At 43.5% G+C, this 22289-nt stretch overlaps 1 protein-coding gene across 2 annotated transcripts; it reads right to left on the bottom strand.

Moving 5' to 3' along the window:
- Positions 1 to 1307: 1307 nt before the first annotated feature.
- On the bottom strand, positions 1308 to 22143 carry LOC119171915 (vacuolar protein sorting-associated protein 26C). 2 transcript variants are annotated; one of them, XM_037422799.2, is made up of 8 exons: positions 21986 to 22143; positions 20439 to 20732; positions 18759 to 18839; positions 18320 to 18394; positions 15813 to 15893; positions 13259 to 13355; positions 11933 to 12058; positions 1308 to 1407 (listed from the first exon to the last, which is right to left on the bottom strand). In XM_037422799.2, the coding sequence occupies exons 1-8, from the start codon at positions 22037 to 22039 to the stop codon at positions 1325 to 1327; spliced, it is 891 nt and encodes a 296-aa protein (XP_037278696.2). In that variant the 5' UTR covers positions 22040 to 22143; the 3' UTR covers positions 1308 to 1324. The 2 variants fall into 2 exon arrangements, with proteins under 2 accessions (XP_037278696.2, XP_037278697.1); XM_037422800.2 differs by lacking the exon at positions 18320 to 18394.
- Between the last annotated feature and the right edge of the window lie 146 nt (positions 22144 to 22289).

Genomic DNA, 22289 nt, shown 5'->3' with positions numbered 1-22289 from the left:
AGAGACGCAATGAGTTGTTTTAGATTGATAAACTGCACTCTGAAAACTCTGATGCCATAAGTTTCACTGTCATAAGTTCATTAACAGCGAAGAAAATCGAGGTCGAAATTTCATTTTTAAATTTCTGACGTTAATACTCGCGCGCAGTGTAAGAAATTTCATAATCTATTTTTCATACTTTCATGACATTTGCTCGATGAAACTTTCTGAGACTTCGTATGCTAAGTCTATGGCACCAACAGATTACAATGTACTTCAATTTTATTGATTAGAAGCTACATAGTACCCAGTAGACGCCTTCAAAAATTGATGACGTCGCAGTGTATGGTGCGGGAATCTCGAGGTAGCATCTCCACCCACAGTTTCTTTTTGTGCGTTTTCTCACTCACCAAGCGTCGTGTCGCGGTGAGAGTGACGTTTTTGAAACAGTGAAATTGGTCATTCCTAATATGCAAAAAGGCGCTTTGCTCTTTAGCGTTGCTTTAAATGATTGTGTCATATTCATTAAAGGAACCAAAGACCAATTTTTATGGTGCCCGTTTTCTTTACCGCAACAAAAAGCTGACCAGTCGGAGTGTATGGAATGGTAACACAGAATACATCAGAGAACCTTTACAATCAAATTTTTCGATCTGGTGACCACGAAGTTGTCATGCTGCAAGCAGTGGGAGTTGAGCACGAGAGTGGTCAGCGTTTGTGCGTGGGAGTTAGCTGCACATGTGTGCACTACATGCGTATACGCTCCCGTTCATAATGTCCACTAGTTTCTATGAAGAAAGCACTGTTTTTCCAGCATGCAGCTTTTTTCGTTTTCTACGTCGCAGCAGCAGCACAGAATAGAGCAGAGGTGGATAGTAGCATACATGCCCTAATTTTAAGCACTAATTCTGGTGTGAATCAAAGCAATGGGCTATGTATAGCAAAATCAAAGACTCCATAATCCAGCTTCAAGGCTGCTCCATTAAGCTGCATGACATGCCAGCCTTTGTGATGCAATTTAAGCAAACAAATCCTACTTGGATTGTAGAAAGGATGCTTGAATTTGACACAGATGACATTTCTTTTCATTTCCACTAGGATCTAATTTAACACCCTGGCCATTTAGTAAATAGCTTCGCAGGTTGACACTGCTTTATACTTCATGTTGCACATTGGTTATGTCAGAGATCTGCAGTGGGTTGCATTTGGAGACCAGGAGGGCATTCTTCAGGCAATTTGCTTTGCTCTGTGGAGCATTTCTTGGCACATCACGCTTGAACTGAAAAGGCTGTTCACAGATGACATGAGTCAGTGCAGCTTGAAAAGTGTTTAGGTAGACCTAACATTAGAATCTAGTTAGTTTTATTGGGTAGTTCTCTGTCATCAGGTGGTCATCTTCAAACACCACCACGATGTTGACTTCAAACTCTGCAAGAACAAAAAAACGGCACAGAGTTAAATAGAAAAGGCCGTGTAGTCCTTGACTAATTATGCAATCCTTCGCAGCTAATGCTTCAAGGCAACTGTTATGCAGTACATAACAGGAACAATTACAGGCTTGCAGAATCAGGTCTGCTGTTGCTGGTGTCTCATCATGCCAAGGCTTAAGTGGAACGCTTTATCTCTAAAGGGGGGGGGGAATGGCGGTAGTACATGACCAATTTTGCCACACTGCTTATTATCAGAATTGCTTGAGCACCGACTGTCTCCTGTTATCGACAATTTCAGACAAAATTAAATTTTTCTAATGGACATTTAAATACCTCGAATGTGTGCAATAATCATAAGTGTTACTTTTACTAGCCGACATTTAAAAAACTATCCCTGGTCATCTAGATTGCAAATAGATGTCTGTCAATGTGTAGTGCTATGTAAAGGTATTTCTACTTACTATGAATTCTTCTTCTAGTTGCCAGTTTGCAAAAGTAATCGAAAGCCATAGTCTCGATAAGCCAGTTTTCTTTGCCAGAAACGCTAAAGAGACAATCAGATCGGTTGTGCCAATGAAGTCCCGAAACAATTCTATGTGTTGGAACAAGAGTGGCTGAAAATTCGCCATTTCAGCACACTGCAATCGCTGACAATGTGCAAGTCTAAAACCTTACAATAATTTGCACACTTTAAGAAAAGCAGCTAAATCGGTCTATTAGTGTTCCAGGGGACCTATGCTTCCAGCTTAATAGTCCTGCATGCCAAAATCTTTGAGTAGAAATGGACCTTTCCTTCAAGAGCAGAATGTGATAGTGTAATAGGGCCTCACGCTTATCGCCTACTGAGCTGCTAGCGTGGTTTCTGTTCTCGGTGGATGCATCAACCGTGCCGCAAGGAACCAAATGTCTGAGCACAAAACGTTGCCCGTTTCAAACCATCTTGGAATGCCTTTTGCAAGTACATTTGCTGAATGCTCACTACGCTACAAGTACTACTGTTTTTGTGAATCAGTGAGGGGCCCACTACACATTGTAAGGCAGGTTGCAAAGCTACACCTGCTCACTTTCTTGATGATTTTGCTGATAATGGTTCATAAGTATGCCTGAACGCTTTGCAATGTATGGGCCTTCGAAACACTCACTTCTGCAATTCATGCGTTTTGATGCATGGTGCAATTGTATGCTTCTTCCACACAATACTACACGTGTTAACCCTTACACGCCTATAAGGTATCTGTTGTAAATATGAATGCTAAATTATTAGAAAACACTGTTGTTCACGGAACAGAATACGTTGTCAAAAGTTTGGTAATATTGTCACGTGCTTGCTCAACAAGGATGATGGCAGTTGTGAATGTGCCACGAAGGACTACAAAATGGACGAAAAAGAAGAACTCGCTTGTGCGTTCTAATTAAAAAGATCGACCTGCTTCTGGTGTCTCAATCTCTGCGGCAAGACCTCTGTTTTGACGTCGTGACACTGGTGGAGGTGCTGGAGCCTACAACAAGATGCAGGACAGTCTTGCTCGGACCCGTTCACCTAGTCCAGAGGCCCAGCCCCTCGTCACGATTCCGGTGCACCGATTCAGTCGGCACCTACTAGGCCTAAGTCCGGAGTCCGCACGTGTTCCGCCTCTAACCAGCATGGCAGCTCCTACCACATCCACGGCTACCCTTCCATCGCAGACCACTCTTCCCTCGCCGGTGACTCTTGAACATCCTCGTGTTCCTGAAGTTTTCCATGGGGAAGAGTACGAGGATGTCGAGGACTGCCTCGAACAGTTCGAACGGGTTGCTGTATCTAACCACTGGAACGAACAGCACAAACTTGGCCGTGCATATTTCGCCCTGGAAGATAGCGCTCGCACGTGGTACAAGAACCACGAGGCTACTTTCCAATCTTGGGAAGATTTCCGTCGAAAGCTCCTCGCCACATTTTCGAACACGGACCGACGGGATCGCGCACAGCAACTGATTGAGGCTCGCGTACAAAAACCCAATGAAACAGCCGCCATGTACGCAGAGGGTATGATCCGTCTGTTTCGACGAGCTGACCCTGACATGCCCGAGGCGAAGAAGGTGCGTCACCTAGTGCAGGGTGTCAAAGAACCAGTGTTTGCGGGCCTCGTACGAAATCCACCTACAACAGTAGATAAATTCATAAGAGAGGCGACTGTCATTGAGCGCGCACTACGACAACGATACCGACACTTTGACCGCCTGCCGAACCACACGGCAGTAAGTGCTGCAGCTCAGAACACTGCCGTATGTGAAAGTTCCCTGCGACAAATGATTAAGGAAATACTGCGTGAGGAACTTCGGGCCCTCTGCATCCCTCCTACCCAACCGCCCGTCGCATCTGTTGCCGAAATCGTCCGCCAGGAGTTGAGGCAAGCCGTTACACCACCTGCGCCTGTCCTGAGCCACATCCAGCGAGCTACGCTGATGCGGTCCGTCGTCCTCCACCGTCATTTGTGGCGACACCCTTCCAGCCACGACCCGCGGCCGTACCTTAGTGGCAACGGGATTTTATGAGACGACCACCAGTTCGCCGAACTGACTTGTGGCGCATGGCCGACCGTCCGCCTATTTGCTTACGCTGCGGAGAACCAGGTCACATTGCCCGTTATTGCCGTCATAGCGATTCCGGGTTCGGAAACTTTTCCCGTCCCGCTTCTCTCCACACTGAAGACCGTCGTGCTTATGATGCTGATCAACTGTCGACTGGGCAAGCAACTACACCGCGTCGCTGGCGATCTCCATCTCCTGCGCGTCACCGTGACTTCCCTCAGAGCTACGCAAACGTCACCAGAGGCCGTTCGCCGAGCCCGCGCCGGGGAAACTAACTGCTGCGACCTCCGGGGGCAAGGTTGCCAATCGTCGAGACACCGAAAAGTTCCCCTATCATCGCAAGAAGATATGACGACGAATACGACGAGCCCGCACCGGGGAAACTAACCGCTGCGACCTCCGGGGGCAAGGTTGCCAATCGTCGAGACACTGAAAAGTTCCTTCTATCAACGCATGACAACCACGACGAATACGACGACGAATACTAATGCCGGTGAAGTTGTACATGCTGATCTTGGCGCTTTCATTGACGGACATCACGTTACAGCACTGGTCGACACTGGCGTCGACTTCTCAATTTTGCAACAAGAACTTGCCGACCGCCTTAGAAAGGTCAAAACACTGTGGACAGGGCTGTACATAAGGAGTGCTGGTGATCAGCTGATGACTCCCACGGGTAAATGCGCCACTCAACTTCGCATCGGGGATTCTAGCTTCGTGGCCACTTTCGTCCTGTTGCCAGACTGCTGTAAAGAGCTAATTTTGGGCATGAATTTTCTTCGAGATCATGGCGCTGTTATCAACATCCCTCAATGTAAGGTGACATTTTGCGACGACAGGAGCGACGAACTACGCAGCCGTTTGCGAATAGCCGACAATGTGACGCTCCCACCGAGATCCTGCTGCCTTGTGTCTGTGTCTAGTGGGTGGCATTCCTATAAAGATGTGATAGTGGAGCACATAGTCGCTCTTTTGCTCACGCAAGGCATTTCCATCGCGAGAGGTATCCTAACGCTTACTGGTGGACAGGCAGAAGTGCTCCTCACAAACTTCAGCAACGAGCGCCGTCAAATCCACAAGGGTACCGCAATTGCCTACTTTGGCGATATAGACCAAGCCGGGGATTACTGTGCTTTGCAACCAGACGACGCGACAGTCCCTGCCTCGACAACTTTGTCGGTGGACATCTGCTCCAAGCTACTGCCCTCTGATAGGAAGCGCCTTCTTTAACTTATACACCAATTCGAAGACTGCTTTTCGCGTACGTCAGAGGTCCAGCGGACATCATTGACCAAGCACCGCATCATTACTGAAGACAACACGCGACTGATTCAGCAGAACCCCAATCGTGTGGCTCCGAAAGAACGCGAGGAGATTCAGAAGCAAGTACAGAAGATGCTCGTGGATGACGTCATACAACCTTCGAAAAGTCCTTGGGCGTCCCCCGTGGTTTTGGTCAAGAAAAAAGACGGCAGTTTGCGTTTCTGCATTGATTATCGCAAGTTGAACCAAGTCACGAAGAAAGACGTCTATCCACTGCCTCACATAGACGATTCACTTGATTGGCTGCGTCATGCGCGCTATTTCTCTTCAATGGACCTCCGAAGCAGCTACTGGCAGATAGAAGTCGACGAGAGAGATCATGAAAAAACAACCTTTGTGACGCCTGATGGCCTTTACAAATTTAAGGTGCTTCCTTTTGGGTTGTGCTCGGCGCCAGCCACTTTTCAGCGTCTCATGGACACCATACTATTGTGCCTGAAGTGGCAAACATGCTTGGTCTATCTGGACGATGTTGTATTCTCAGCATCATTCGAGGAACATCTCAGCCGTCTATTCACCATACTCCAAGCCATACGCTCGGCCGGCTTGACTTTAAAACCAGAAAAATGTCATTTTGGTTTCAACGAACTCGGCTTCCTAGGCCACGTCGTCAGTAACGAGGGTGTTCGACCTGACCCGGCCAAAATAAACACCGTAGCGCAATTTCCTGCACCCCATGACAAAAAGGCTGTGAGACGCTTCTTAGGGTTGTTCGCCTATTACCGGTGATTTATCGAGGACTTTTCGTCTATTGCGGCACCATTGACACGACTCACACGCGAGGACGTCCCCTTCTTTTGGGGTGAACAGGAGCAAATGACATTCAATGAACTATGACAACGCCTGCAAACACCTCCAGTCCTTGCGCACTTCGACCAGGACGCCCCTACAGTACTTCACACTGACGCCAGCAATGTAGTTCTAGGTGCCGTTCTGGTGCAGTGGCAAGATGGCTGTGAAAGAGTAATAGCCTACGCCAGCAGAACTCTCTCTCGCACGGAGCAGAACTACTCGACCACCGAGAAGGAGTGTCTCGCCCTAGTGTGGGCAGTCATCAAATTTCGCCTGTATTCGTACGGCCGCTCCTTCAAGGTTGTTAGCGACCATCACTCTTTGTGCTGGCTCACCTACCTTAAAGATTCATCTAGTCGTTTGGCGCACTGGAGCCTAAGGCTTCAAGAGTTTGACATGACCGTCGTCTATAAATCTGGGAAGAGGCACACCGACCCCGACTGCCTCTCACGGTCGCCAGTGAAAACTGTCGCTCCTGATGACGAAGACATCGACGCGGCATTCTTGGGAGTAGTCAACACGGCCACTATTGCACGAGAGCAGCGCAGTGACCCTGAGCTGTTACCACTTATTGAATATTTAGAAGGACGACGTAAAGACGTGCCGCGGTTATTTGCTAGAGGACTGCCATCTTTTTGCTAGCGAAAAGATGTTCTTTATAAGAAAAACTTCTCACCAATCGGTAACCCGTACTTGCTCGTCGTGCCTGCCTCTCTTCGAAAAGAAATTATGAAAGCATACCATGATGAAGCAACTTCTGGCCATCTAGGCTACACCCGAACATTGTGCAGACTACGATGCAAGTACTACTGGCCAAAGTTACCTGTTGCTGTTAACTATCACGTGCGAGCTTGCACCGACTGCCAAAGACGCAAAGCGCCTCCCAGCAAGCCAGCCGGTCTTTTACATCCAGTCGAAGCACCAGAAAAGCCGTTCACCCAGATTGGAATGGATTTCCTGGGTCCCTTTCCAACTTCCACAACAGGGAACAGATGGATTATTGTGGTCACTGATTACCTGTCCCGTTATGCGGAGACTAAAACTATGCAGCGCGGCACAGCTGCAGAAGCCGCTTAGTTCTTCATCAAAAACATCGTCCTTCGGCATGGCGCTCCAACAACAGTGATCACAGACAGAAGACCTGCCTTCACCGCAGAGCTTTTAGAGTCGGTTCTCAGACTCAGCCGTACAGCTCACCGAAGAACAACTGCATACCATCCGCAGACAAATGGACCAACGGAGCGCCTCAATAGGACCCTCACAGACATGATCAGCATGTACGTTGACACGGAACATAAAAACTGGGATCAGATATTGCCGTACGTGACCTTTGCTTATAACACCGCTCGACAAGAAACCACTGCAATGACACCGTTCAGTCTGATCTATGGTCGCGAAGTCACGACAACATTGGACACCATGTTGCCGCATGAGTGTGACGACATCCATGTAGACACCGAAGAATTCACCCAGCGTGCTGAAGAAGCCAGACAGCTCACGCACATGCGCATCTGTCATCAGCAGCATCAAGATGCACAACGCTACGACACCCGACACAAGTTTATTAGCTATACACCAGGCGACAAAGTGTGGGTCTGGATTCCGATACATCGACGTGGACTTTCTGAGAAACTGCTAAGATACTTTGGTCCATACAGCGTCACGCGACGCTTGAACGACGTAAACTACGAAGTTGTTCCCGACACTGATTGTAGTTCTAAGCGCCAAAAGCACTTGCCCGAAGTCGTGCACATTGTGCGTATGAAACTGTATGTATCGAGTTAATTACCTCCCGGTTACCATTTTCGTACGACCACTTCATACGCCTGGTAGAGCACCTAAGTTGCGCATCGAGACGATGCTTCTTTCGGAGGGAGGCAAATGTCACGTGCTTGCTGAAGAAAGACGATGGCAGTTGTGCATGTGCCACGAAGGACTACAAAATGGATGAAAAAGAACTCGCTTGCACGTTCTAATTAAAAAGATCGACCTGCTTCTGGTATCTCAATTTCTGCGGCAACACCTCTGTTTTGACGTCGTGACAATATGACGCAACCACCTATCATTCTGTTCATGCGAGCAGCGCCAGCAGTGTTTGAACGGCATTATAAGGTTGTTGTTTCTTGTGGAAGATGTGGTACAGGTGAAAGCTGCACTTCATCTGGTGCACCGAATGTTTTTTATGTGACCTTTGAAGGCCTTTAGGATGCGTGCTTTATCATCCACTGTGTCCGTCCAGACATTGTCTGAGGAGACAACACCTCCCATTGCAGTTGTATACAATGAATGTTACATAACCATTGGAGCGACTAATTATGGTCAATGGTTGGTCCGTGTCATTATCTTCGTCACTGTCACAAGAACTGTTTACATCATCAGTTAACGAAAAGTACAAATCCCGGGTTTCTTCAATAGTAATGCGCCTTTGTAAACTGAGGCACCCCAAGAACCAGCATCGTGGAAGGCCTATAGGAAAGTATGTTCGCACCACATAACTGCAATTTGAATGCCAATACCTTTAGTTTCTTGTTACATTAGGCTCGCAAAGTAAACCTGTTGATTTCCCTGCACTTGAGGCATCCATTGAATGCTCACCTTTCTCACTGTGGCAAATGCATCATCCCCAGAGTTATTGCAGCTGGTGAAAACGAATGCAATGAACCATTGCAAGGAGACAAAAAGTATCAGTTGCGCCAATGGAACCTCTCACGCTGGGTAGATAATCCCATCGGAGTCACTAAAATTTTTTTCAGTTGATTCTCAAGCATTACTCTAGATTTATCAGCCGTCTCGGGGCAGTGAAATCGTGCGTCTTTGAGACAGTGACATTGAAACAACATGGGAAATATGTTCGCTATGGCTGTTAAGGGGGCAGACTGGTCTTTGGAACCAAAAAGTGACAAAAAAAATTCATTTTTTTAAAATTGACATATTTAGTTTCAGAAAGTACTTTACTACCTTTCTCTGCCAATTTCGACACACCAGGAAGTGGTGATTTTTTTGTAATGTCATTCTAACTATCCAGATTCTTGGTGCTGTTAACATGCAGAACCAGCGAAAAAAAATGGGAAAGTGACTTCAAGGCTTCTTTATAATTTTCCGGGACCTATGTTAGAAGTATTGGAATGAATTTATGAGCACCTTTATGAGGATTGCATAACATGCGCACCATCATTGTTTCTTTTTGAAAAAGCTGCGTGTTTTCAGTTTTTCCATTTCTCTCAAAAAAGTAATTTTACGACTGTTCAGTTTTGAGGCCTCATTATCTCTGCAGCTAGGGCAGGTACAACAATAATTCTTGTTGCAATGGAAACCTGTATGAGTGTAGAATGCAAGTATGGGAGCAGAATTTAGAGTACAAGCTTTTTAAATTAATTACTACTCAAAATTGGAACACAATTCCAACTGCTTTGAAAATAAATAGTTCATTTTGCTGTAAAACTACCTGTAAAATAACCAAAAAAGGCCCAAAAACAAAAAAACTCTTGCATACTTTCAATCTATAGTCATTAGTCTATGTTGGCATATCTTAAATATCACTTTTAATTAAAAGCAATTTTTTCTATGGCAGCCTTAAACAATAAGGAACGAACTTAAGCTATCTCAGGAACAAGATTAGTGACAGGAAAACTAATCAAATACATGAAATTAGCAGAAAAACTGCACAATCCTGTGCAGTTTGATCAAGATCACCGAAGAAATAAACAAACATGTCTAAGACCAGTCTGCCCCCTTAAAGGTCAAGAAGACTGCTCCCAATAGATGATATTCATAATTTTTTTTTTCAAAGCAGCTTCAATAAATGAATTTTCTACATGGTAGAGCACCTGCTTGGTAAAGCAGCAGGCCTGGATTCCATTCTCAATCTAACTGAATATTTTTATTGTTTATTTGTATGTTTCTTGATTTGTTGCTCACAACTAAAGATGCCAACACCAAGTTTCCTGCAAAATGAGCTCTTTAATGCTATTGCACTAAATTAATGCTATTGCAACAGCTCAATATTTGCCATAATCTTAACACGCTTCCTTTAACATTACAGGGAAATTTCACTTCATTATACAAGGTCTGTTATATAAGTATCAGACCTTTGGTGGAAGAAAGATAACTGGCACAATTGGAGCATTGGAAACCTAATGTCCCTCAAAGTAGTCCCCTTGCAACTCCCCACAGTTTTCCCAGCTTTGCTGCCATTGTTGGAAGCATTCTGAAAAGGCCTCTATTGGAATAGAGTTTAGCTCAGCTGTCGTTGCAGCCATAATGTCTTCACTTGTCTGACATTGCTCTGCTTTCAATGTCCTCTTAAGTTTGGGAAACTGCCAGAAGTCGCAGGGCGTATCCGGAGAGTAAGGAACCTGTCGAACTACAGGAGTCTTGACTTTTCGTGAGAAAAGTCTGAACCAAGTGTAAGGAATGTGGAGGAGCATTGTGATGGTGGATGTAACTGGTTTCCTGTTGACCACAACTCAAGTCTCTTGCGCCGCACAGCATCACGTAAGCAACGGAGGACATCCCTGTAGTACTCTTTAGTGTTTGACCCTGTGGTGCGTACTCGTGGTGTACCACACCGCGGGAGTCAAAGAAAGCACTCAGTATCACTTTGACGTTGCTGCACACATGGTGGGCCTTCTCTGGTCTCGATTAGATGGAATGCTTCCACTGTGATGACTGGGATTCGGTTTCCGGATAACACCCGTACACCCAAGACTCGTCACGAGTGATAATGTTGTTCATGAAGTTAGGGTTTATACTTGTGAAATCCAGCATGTCCTGTGAGACTTCAACACAAAGTTGTTTTTGCTCCACCATGAGCAGTTTCGGCACTAATTTCCCCACAACTCTCTTGATGGTTGAATCTTCGGTCATAATGGAATGTGCAGAGAAAGTGCGAATGCTGACCTCTTCCACAATTTTTTTATAATATACTGTTTTCAATATTTCACACACTGTAAATACTGTTCAAGACAGATCTTAACTTTTTTTTTCTTTATCCCACAATGTGTATTCACCGTTCGTTACTTTTGTTTGTTTTTTTTACCTTTTTGTACGATCCGCTCCTGCTTATGGCTTGCAAAGCAAGCTGGCAGAAATAAATAAATAAATAAAAATAAATTTCCCAGATAGTCACACAATAGTCCCGCCTCACCACAGCGTTCACTTCGGCAATGACCTGGTCATTTCGGCATGTTGATGGCTGACCGGAGCATGGCTCGCTCTCCACCAATGTGCGGCCGTCTTTAAACCGATTGTACTACTCCTTAATCTGTGAGCGGCTCATAGCGTCATCACCGAAAGCCTTAACCTTCCCAATGGTTTCTACTTGACTGTCGCCCAATTTCTGACACAATTTGATTAAGTAGCGCTGCTTCAGTCACTACATAATTTTTTTGCAATGCAAAACGGACGAGAGCGCTGCGCACCACCTCACTCAAACGATGCGTCCCAGCGACTGATGCTATTGACAGGGGGGAAAAAATTCACGCATGCACACAAAGGTTCAAGGTTGGCTGATACAAGTGTGCTTGTTTCAAACCCATCAGGTGCTCGCAAAAAAAAAAAAAATGAGGTCAGATACTTTTCTGACAGCCCTCGTGTAGTAGTCACATATGCTTGTTATATCTGGTTTTGACTAGACGAAAACAACACTAGATATTAATTTCTAATATATAAAGTTAGCACGTCTTTGTTCAAGACACTAATGCATGTTGAGTGCATGGGTACCGGACCATTTGAAAAGACAAAGGCTTGCAGCTCCATCAGTAGTAGCCAAAAGGAAAGTCTGCTTACTAAATAGGGCCTTCATCTACAGTATCACACAGCAATGTGTTTTTCCTTACCTATCTTGAAGTTGTTGGTGATAAGTGTAGGGCAGGTGAAGAGCCTTGGGAAGACCATGTAGATGGGGATGTTGATGCCTCGACACACATCGCCCTCACCAATCTGGATGTTCTGGATTTCGGTTGCTGGACACGACCATGGCATAAAATTACATTGTCACATACAAGAGCAAAAAAATTTCTCACTATACAGTAGACTCTCAGCAAACGAAACATGAAGGGACCGGGAAAATGTGTTCCATTTAACAGGAGTTACGTCTGAAGAAAGGTGAACATGGGTGCAGAATACAAACCCAAAACCAAGCATTGCAGAGGCAATAGTTTCGTTTAAACAGTAGTTCCCTTTAACAAATTTCCATTTGCTGAAAGTCTACTGTACTTGACAGCAAACTGCTGCATTATACTCCAACAGTGGCAAAAAACGCTGACGGTGCTTGGATCAGAACACCATAGTCAGAACTTCTAAAAGTGGCAGCTAACTTGTAGTAGTCACAGATCAAATACTTCTGGACAGATTAGAAGACGGTCATATGATGGTACTGTTCACACTGCTAATGAAACAACAATCACGAAATGTTCAGCAGTTACGCTTCACCACCTTAATCTTCCAGGCTTACTATTTCTAATCGGGTTACGATGTTAAAAAGGGTTCATTCTTTTCTTCGAAACAAAACTGAAACCAGCAATTAAACGAAGCCGCAAGTGCGATTTGCCGCTCGCAAGTACGAAGACTAGGCAAATCTGTGTACTATCCATCATTCCCATGGTCGCTGAACGATCGCAGCACCAGAGTTTTCTCAAGTTTATTTTAGGAAACTATAAAGTGTGTACTTAAGCCAAGTATTGGCTCGACTACTAACGGCTACAATACTGTCTAGGTGGCGCTAGTTGTGCACCACTTTTCTCAATAAAATATGACACGCTTTTCAATATCCTCAAGACTAAGCCAACCCCGAAGTTTGATGCAAGAAAATTTGAAAATACTTATTGGCCTAGATTATAATAAATACAGTAGTGGAGTTCTTTCTATGAGAAGAAGAGTTTTGTGCATACAGGTATGTCGTGGTTTGAAAATGAATTTCGCTAGTTTTTTCGAGATACAAAATTTTGGGTGACACACCAATTTTCGCTCCTTCTTCATATTCATATTACCGAAATTCTACTGTAATTGGTTACAAGTTTATTGATTCATGCTTACTGGTTTACTGCTGGTTTACTACTGCTCTTTTAAACATGAATCAAGAATCCAGGGAGGAAAGAACACATTTACACGACACTAATTCAACGAAATTACTACACATTCTTGCAAAGTTCAAAGGAACATACCGTCACGGGCGTAGCCTTCAGCACAGCCGCACGTCTCTACCCTCACCAACTGGAGCTCAATGGACCGGATAGCAGAGTCGCAGCTTTCCACGGATATCTGCGACAAAAGGTGGCATTGTTACGCAGAGTAAATCCGCTATTTGGCTATTCAGGTCTTTCATTTTAGTTCAGGAGAAAGTCTTATAACGCATTGTTTAGCACTTTTAAGCAAGCTCTTGGGAATGAATTTAAGGAGAAGACACCATCACATTGTGAAGTAAAGTAAAATAAAACAGTTGAATAACAAATGCTTGCTGCTTCTTGATCAAATTTTGCTCATACATTAACTTGAGAAGACGCACACTGCTGAAGCTGGTTTAAGAGCACCGGTCAGATTCATTTCACACCATCTTCTAATACAAGCAGAGTAAAATTTAATGTACGATAACTCAGCACCAAGTGACACTTTCTCTGAGGCGCGATTTCCAAAACTAATTTTTATTAGAGTTCTGAAAATAGCAAAATTTTGGGTGTAAAGCAAAGCAAATACTTTCAAATATCTTTAGAATATTTTTTCAATGCCTCAAAGTGGAATTGCAGAAAAAGTTGGAGAGGATTCCTAAGCATATTGATGTGAGATACCAACATGAAGGCATTTTGGGGGGGGGGGGGGGCTAGGTTGAAGTGTAGGCGGGGGCTGTTTTAACACGATAGCATTAGAGAGCTCGTGTCGCAGAAATTTCGCCGTCAACGTTGGCACCGTTGGTTATGAGCGGAAAATCGAGAGAGAAGCAAATAAAATAGAGGACAAAATTTTCGGTTTCTTCCAGGATCGAACCCGGGCCGTTTGCGTGGCAAGCAGGTGTCCTACCACAAAGGCACAACATTACTTGGGACTTCTTCGGGAAAAAATACTACATAAATGCCATGTGGTGGAAGGAGTCTCCTTAAAGCAATTTGTTTGACAGGTGTCACGATGAAAACGAGCACATTCGGCAATTTGTAGGCGCATTTAAGAGGCCATCAAACTACGTTGAAAAAGGCCAGGATAATGCAGCAACCGCCCCAAAAACTACACAGGAACTTTCAAACAGCTCTAAAAATGGACAACTATGGCCATCTAGCAGAAAACATATCATGCTTTTCTAGAGGCGTTGATTAAGCATACAGCAAACGCTAGATAATGTGCTGCCATCTGTGAGGCATTGTGAGAATCTTTATGCTCTGAGCTGGCTGGGCTAGACTGCACCTGCGCGCTTCTTTATGTTCTGAGCATGGCTGGGCTAGACTGCACCGGCACGGTTCGAAGCGAGCACGCAGGTGCAGTCTAGCTAAACAGCTTCTCCGGTCTAGCCTGGCCGTGCTCCGAAATGGCAAGCACGTGGCATATATCTTGGAGACCATGGGACTCTCACTTTAGATCAAAAACCTGTATGTACCGTCCCCGCAAGCGTGTGTATGTCTGTGTGCCAACTGTGAGACATTGTGAAAAATGTGTCTAGACTACAGCGGTGCACCGTTCTAGCACAGGGAAGTGGCCACACTGCACAGTCACTGCATTACTATGGATATGTTGTGTTTGTGTGCGTGTGTGTGTAACAAAACATATTGCTACATGCATGTTGACATTTTGTGAGACGATGCGCGTGTGTGCCTGACGAAGAGGACGAAGAGTGGTCTCTGCTCGGTGTCTGGTCTACCGGTCACGCCGCTGCTGCTGGTTCGAAATATATTTTATCCACAGCCTTGTCGATACGGCGTTTCTTTTCTTTCGTAACAATATTAATAAGTATGCACTTAGCGGTTAACGGAGCACTAAGAGCCGGATTTCGCTATCATGTTCATCTCTTAAAGGCAAAGCTTAGGGGTCCCCCAATTTTTCGTAATTGTCTTATAAAGAATGAGGCGATGTAGAGGCTTAATTGTATTTATATACATGATTTGGTGCAACCAATTTCCGTGGCCAACAACACTTTACATGGGAAAGGCAAAGACGCTACTTCCTCAGTCAGCCTCCCATCTTTCAACTTTTGTGAAAGTCCAACTGATGTGGTGGACAAGGGTATGCTCCCTTTGAATCCGAATTCCAAATCAGCCCCGTAAACATTATTGTATGGCACAAGTCTTCTGCGTCCAATTTTTCGAATTTCCTGCTCAAACTACAGGTCCAAAGCAGCATTAATTGAGCACCCACCTCTGCCACATCTATAATCTCTCCACGTTGGAACCAGTTTTTTTTTTTTTTTTTTTTTTTTTTAGTCAATACTTTTGTGACCGTAGCACAGCTTGAAAGGCATGTTGTCGAAATACGAGTGTGATGATATGAAGCATATTGAAAATCTGCTGGGGCTACTGTCAATGCGACATTGACTGTAATTGTCCTCGGCGAATTTGAATATTTCAAATGGTAAAATTCCCGTGAGAATCTAATCGAACTGCAAGAACTGTTAGAAAAATATTTGAAATTTCGATTGTTTTGCACACACCAAGTATTTATCGAGACAGAGTAAACACTCTGTGTATGGTGGATAACAGCAACAGCTTGAATTAAAGCTTCTCAAGAAGGGTTTCTCACCACTCCTGTGAAGGGCTTGGTGATGCAGCAGCAAGTGCTGTCAATCCGTCCCTTGATGAGAAACCGAGGCACTCGTGAGTGCTGCAAAATAAGAATCACGAGATGTGTCATTTAAAGCCTCATTAAGCAATGCACTTCACAACTGCCCAGTCTACCTGGGTAAGAAGACACGCATGAAGATGGATCACACAAAAGGCAAGCTACAGATGTGGGTACACCACTGAAATTTTGTTCACATATAGACCTGTTCCTATGCTGAACTATTTTTTTTGAGATACAGAATTTTTTAGCAGATGAAGTAACATTACAGAATTTTACATGTCATGACTACATATCTATCGTGACTCCTTTTGATTCTTGTCATTTCTTGCAATCAGTTGCACCAAGAGAGTAATCTGAATATTACGCAACGTCGTCCGCCCCAGTACATCAATGGTTATTGTGCTCGGCAGCTGACCCGAATGTTTTGGGTTCGATCCCGGCTGTGGCGGTCCCATTTCTCATAGAGGTGATATGGTAGAGGCATGTGTAGAATGCTATCATTGCTATGTCAATGAACCTTGAACACCAGATGGTCAAAATTTTCGCAGCTCTCCTCTACAGCTTCCCCCGGAATGATATCTTGGTTTCAACATGTAAAATTATTATTATTATTATTATTATTATTATTATTATTATTATTATTATTATTATTATTATTATTATTATTATTATTATAGTGTTCTTCAGTGAGCTACAAACTTTGCAAGAAAAAAAAAGCTGTTAGCTCAAATTATGTGCCAGCACATGCTTGTCGCTGTTTCAATATCTTGGTTATGGCAGGAGTGCAAAGCCACTATAGGATTTGGAGCGATTTTTAGAGCAGAAGAATGTAGCTTTTGAGGCACAAAAATTGAAATTTGGGAGCAACTTATGGCCAAAAAACACAATTTTCTAGCATAAAATCTAACATTTGAAGCAATGCAACAAAGAAGGCTTACTTTTGGAAAAGAGTACACAAATATGTACATACAACCTATTCAATATGCCGGCTACAGTGTGCATAGTGCAAGTAAGCACTGCTATCCAATGAAAGCAGTGAGTTGAACCACACCACAGTGAAAACAGTGACAAAGTCCACATTAGCATTTGCAGCGCCTGTCAAAGCATTTGCAGGCAGTGTAAATATTGACGTGGACTTGACGATCTCAAAATTGGGAAGATTCCCTAAAGCACAAACAAGAGGGGGTGGCAAAAAAGAAAACTGGCATACATGTATCATTTGTCATAGGCACAGAGACATTAACACAGCGCTGAATGAGACATAGTACATCATTCAGTAGGCGTCTGCAATCGTAAGAGTACTTCTAATAATATAGCGCATGCATGCACGAGTAATTAAGGTAAAAAAATGTGCTGTGGCCCAAGGCAGCTAGTACAAGTAACCCTTTGTAAACCTTAATATGTTTTTCCGTAAGACAGTGGTGTACCATAACCAAAGTGCCTTAAAAAGCACTCTGCAAACGATGGAACAAGACTTGCAAATTTTAGAACTGCTGTCTTTTTTTTCTTTCATGGTGGGGCTAAGATTAAGGTCTGTGTGCCTAGGTTGGACTGGATCAGAACTTCATGTGGCCCATGCGTCCTCCATATTGCATTAAAATTAGCGTAATTAAGAAAATCTTAAGGCTGGTCAGAAACTTTGGCATCCAGCGTGGGGCGATTTCAACAAACATCAAGGTTTTAGCTCAATTTGGTGCAAAAATAGGGCACTATATCAAATTGTGGCAAATGGCACAGCTGTTGCCCCGCTGAAATGTCATGCAGTAATAGAAGTGAAAAAAAAAAAGCATTGGCTAGACCGGTGGTTTTCAAACGGGGGTCCGCAAAGCCATTACTATTATCTGCGAAATCCTCACCGTCATTTTTTTTTAAGCGTGACTGTGCCACGCATTGATGAACTGTTCAAAATTAAGTGATGTGGCACGTTTGTTTGATGTTTTTGGTAGTAATAAAAGGCATCTGTTTCACGCCCCAGTTGTGTTAATTTGCCTACGTACCCCTCTTCCTGCCCTCCACTGCAAGGGGTCATCCATCACTTCCACCAGTCCACAAGGGGTCCCCGACACATTCATAGGTGAGAACCACTAGGCTAGACACTGCAGCTGAATCAACAATATAATCCATGGAGTGTTGTGTGCCGAAACAGTGCCATATAATATGTTGTCTGGTGTGAGACTTCTAATGAATTTTTATAATATGGGGCTTTTTAACATGCATTGAAATCTAAGCCAGACATTTTTTTGCATTTGGACATAGTTATGCTAGGCAGAAATGTAGGCAATCAGTACTCTGCCCTCGTTCCCCTTTGGACCCTGCATTATCTATCTCATTAGGTGTGCTAGTTCACAGTCCTTGACAGGGTCAGATATCAAGTTTGCTGTAATCTGTTCATCTCATTGTATTTGCATGCTCTGCATTCCAGTGCATAATACATTATTTTGCCATCTCACAGCGACTAAACTTACATCTCGAACGTTCTGTAGTGACTCTGGTGTTATGTTGATGTTAACGGGAACTGACGTTGCCTTCTCAGCACCTTCCTAGAAAAAAAAGCAGTGAAAAAAGGTCACAGTTACACCCTTGACTTCTTGTGCTCGTCCATGTAAGGGTGACGTTACAGTCAACTGACTGAACTACTTAATTACAAATATTAATTTCCTCATAATGCCTTAGAGCAAATCTTAAAAAAGTAAAGATCAAGTCCACTAAATCCAACTGGGCTTTCATTAGCACCTGGGGACATATACAACACATTTATATACAAAGCTGGTCCGGAAGTGATAGCTCGCAGCAGATGCAGGATGAGACATTTCATGCTAATTTATGTGAGGAAAACTAAATTACTGAAAAAAAAAAAGAAAACTAAGGCAAGCAGTCGGATCACACAAATAACCCTATGCTTACCTGCAACTCAACAATGAACTCGAGTGTCTTCTGAACATCTTTACTCAGCAATGATCTCTTCATCTCACATCGCAAGAGGTACTGCAAAAGAAAGATTAAAGTTATTAAGCACCAAATCGATAGGTAAAAGGCACTTCTGTCACAGCACTGTTGCAGAACTTTTCATAAGCAGCAATGTATAAGCGACACCCAAGGTTCTGTGCTAGAAACTGTAAGGAAGACTCGCACATCACCTTGGAGCTTGGCCACTTAAATCTCATGTTAGTGGAAATGACGTACTTAATTTATGGTATCATAACAGTTGTACAAATCTTGTATAAGAAAGCTAAAACAACATTGTCGAGTTCTGTGTACCTGCACATTTACGGATTGTAAGTTTGTTATGTGATGCAATCATGCATGTGGGTGTTATTCCATCTCGCCCCCAAAGAAATTCAGCCACATGAATCACAAGGTAAGACCGCACAGTGGTGCACTGGACAAAGTTGGAACATAAAAAGGTGCCCAAAGTGCTTGTTGTTTGTGTGCCATGATATACCAGAACTTCAGTGGCATCTTGATGTCCAATTGAAATATAGTAAGCTGGATGACATGAGCAGGCTTAATCATGATTACACAAGGCATGAATTGTTGCACTGCATGCATGTGTGATCTGCCTATCAAGGTAAACTTGAAAGGGTCTTCATAGTACTGCAGCCTACGTATAAAAACCACAAACACACTAGCACACGTTGACATGAAAAATGGAATCTACCATCTGAGGTTATGATCGTTTTAACATCAGACTACACACAATCTATCAGCACAATGTAAAATGTGCTTGCACAAACAGATAATAATAATAATAATAATATTAATAATAATATCTGTAGTTTAACGCCCCACAACCATGATATAATTATTATAGATGCCATAAAGAAAGGCTCCATAAATTTCAACTAGCTGGGGTTCTTTAATGTCCACCTAAATCTAAGTACACGGGCCTAAAACATTTTTGCCTTTATCAAAAATGCAGCAGACTCAGCCAGGATTCGATCCCGCAACCTCCAGGTTAGCAGTCGAGTACCATAACTACTAGACCGCCACAGCGGGGAATCGCACAAACAGAAAATGAAAGGACAGATAATTAATCGACAATACATTCAGTCATGAATCAATTGTGCGCACTTTGTCGACTGCCTTAACAAGTGCACTATGAAGTGTGCCATTGTAAGTATATATATTCTGTTGCTACGATGGCAATAAATTCAGTTCGATTTCTTTGCTGAGTCTGTCAATTGAGTGGTGACATTTTTTCAAGCACAGATCAGAGTATTGTATATCCACAACTTATTAGACCCCAAAGATATTTAAGATTGGCTGCTCTACACAGGTGTGCAGGCTGCTGTTATTTAGCACTCCTGAATCATTTGTAAATTAAGAAAGAAGCTTCTTTTGTTGGGACCTAGCGTAAAAAGCTCTCCTTTACCAAAAAAAATGTGCCTAACAATATGGAACACAAAGTAGCTTCGTATAATCACCTAAGCACGAGCTGTGGTAACTTGCCCACTGAACAGTTTGCATTCAGAGGTTACACATTTAAAACAGGCATACTTTTCAGCACCTGTATAGTAGACAAGATTTCGCCATTAATTGTACCACAAATAGGCAGATATGCATGCAGTGTATGGGACAACACACCTGGATGTTAATGAAGACCCCGTGGTAAGTCTCGTACAAAGTTCGGCCTGAACGTGGTCTCAGCGGGAGCTCGAAGGGCATTTCGGTGCGACCAGCGGGAAGGCGACCAGCCTTGGCTATCTCAAGGGAGTAGCCAATAAGCTGCACGGGCTTGGCCGATGAGTAGAATGCCTCGAAGATGCCAACGTTCTTGGCACTGAGCTGCATGCTGGCAGTTCCCTCTAGCCACAATGTCAGGCCTTCATGTTTGGTCTCTGTCTTGCTTTCCACTATAATCACTCCAGCTACTGTCTCCTAGAAATAACAGAACTATAGCATGAAAGCACTGCCAAATGTGATACAAAACACAGAACTTCAAGTCTAGCATCTCATAATCCCATATCTGCATTAGTATGGCAAACTTACTTGATGCAAAGGGAAAACATTGTTACAGGGAGACAATAACGATGCTGTTATCCCCCATTTATAGCATAAAGATGCAGACCTAATCCACAAAGTATTCTCACAATCCTTCCTAACTCACAAAAAACTCATCCTGGTGCATAAGTCCCCTCTCACGAAACTTTCTCCACTTTGTGGGCTTCCACAGATATTGCTTACCACATTCAGTCAATATAACCTTGACAGGCGTTGACCTGATTTGCGTCTTTCAAATGCAGCACTTGAATCAAGCTGATAAATATGCTGTCTGAATTAATTTCACCACATACTTCTATATGGCACGGTAGCAGTGAACGATCGTCTATCAGAGCGATTTCGTGCTTTATCTACTGATTGAAAGATGCATTGTAGCAACTATAATATTGCCACAAGTTCGATACTCGATGTTTTGACGTTGACGTTAATCGGTAACTTGTCACACTCAATAAAGATTACCCGCACCTTCTCTTAGTTGAGAATAACCTCTAAAACCCTTGATATATTCCCGAACGTGGAAACATGACTGAAAGATTAAAATGACTTGTAACATCAACCCTTGTTTAAATGCTGCAATGGAGCTGTGCTTCATGCTGAAAGCGGCATGAAGCACTCCTCTTTCAAACTGTTTCGCTAGTCTAACCAAACAGAAAGCAGCTGTCACTGGACCATGTTTTAATGCACTAAAAAATTATATCATAGGTATACGCTAAGAAAGTATACCTATATATACGCACAACCTAAAGGAGCGACGCTTCCAGCGGTTTCATCAGCAGTACAACTGTCCTTAAAAGTTCCAATGACGTGCCCAGCATGCGCGTACCTTTAGCTCAGTTGCCGGAACGACGCATGCAATTTAACACACACTCAAGACACAAATGATCAGAATACGTTAGTGTTCACAAGGAGTGAATAATGATGCGGTACAGACCAAGCGCATAACACATTCGAGTAAAAAAAAAAACTGCCAATAATTGTGGTGATTTATATAGTCTCGTCCCATCACAGAATTCCCAAGGAACTTACATTGTTTAATTTTACTATCTGGGAGCAGCGAAGAAACTACAGAAAGAGGCAAATGCAATCACAGGATGGTTACTCTATCATACGTCCCGCTCAAGCACACTTACGCCTTCGTGGTAGACCTTATTCACTTTCTTTAGCCGTATATCCAGCGTAGTCATGGTCTTTGAACTTCGAAGTTTCGTTCCTGTGGGCGTAAACACGTCTTGGATCAGACTAGATCGGACGTCAACAGCTGGCTGTGTTTGGCTCGTATTAGCCTGCACTCGGTGTAATTTGGCTGATAATGTCGTTGAAAATCTTTTTTTAACACTTACAATGGCTTTCAAGCAAAAAAGTTTTGATTCGTTAGTAACGCGAGAGTATTTATTAACTTTTGCCGTTTAAAAAAAACAACCACAAACGCTCTGT

The sequence above is a fragment of the Rhipicephalus microplus genome, chromosome 4 (assembly GCF_043290135.1).
Source record: "Rhipicephalus microplus isolate Deutch F79 chromosome 4, USDA_Rmic, whole genome shotgun sequence".
In the NCBI taxonomy this organism is placed as follows: domain Eukaryota; kingdom Metazoa; phylum Arthropoda; class Arachnida; order Ixodida; family Ixodidae; genus Rhipicephalus; species Rhipicephalus microplus.
This window is presented reverse-complemented; position numbering and strand designations above follow the sequence as displayed.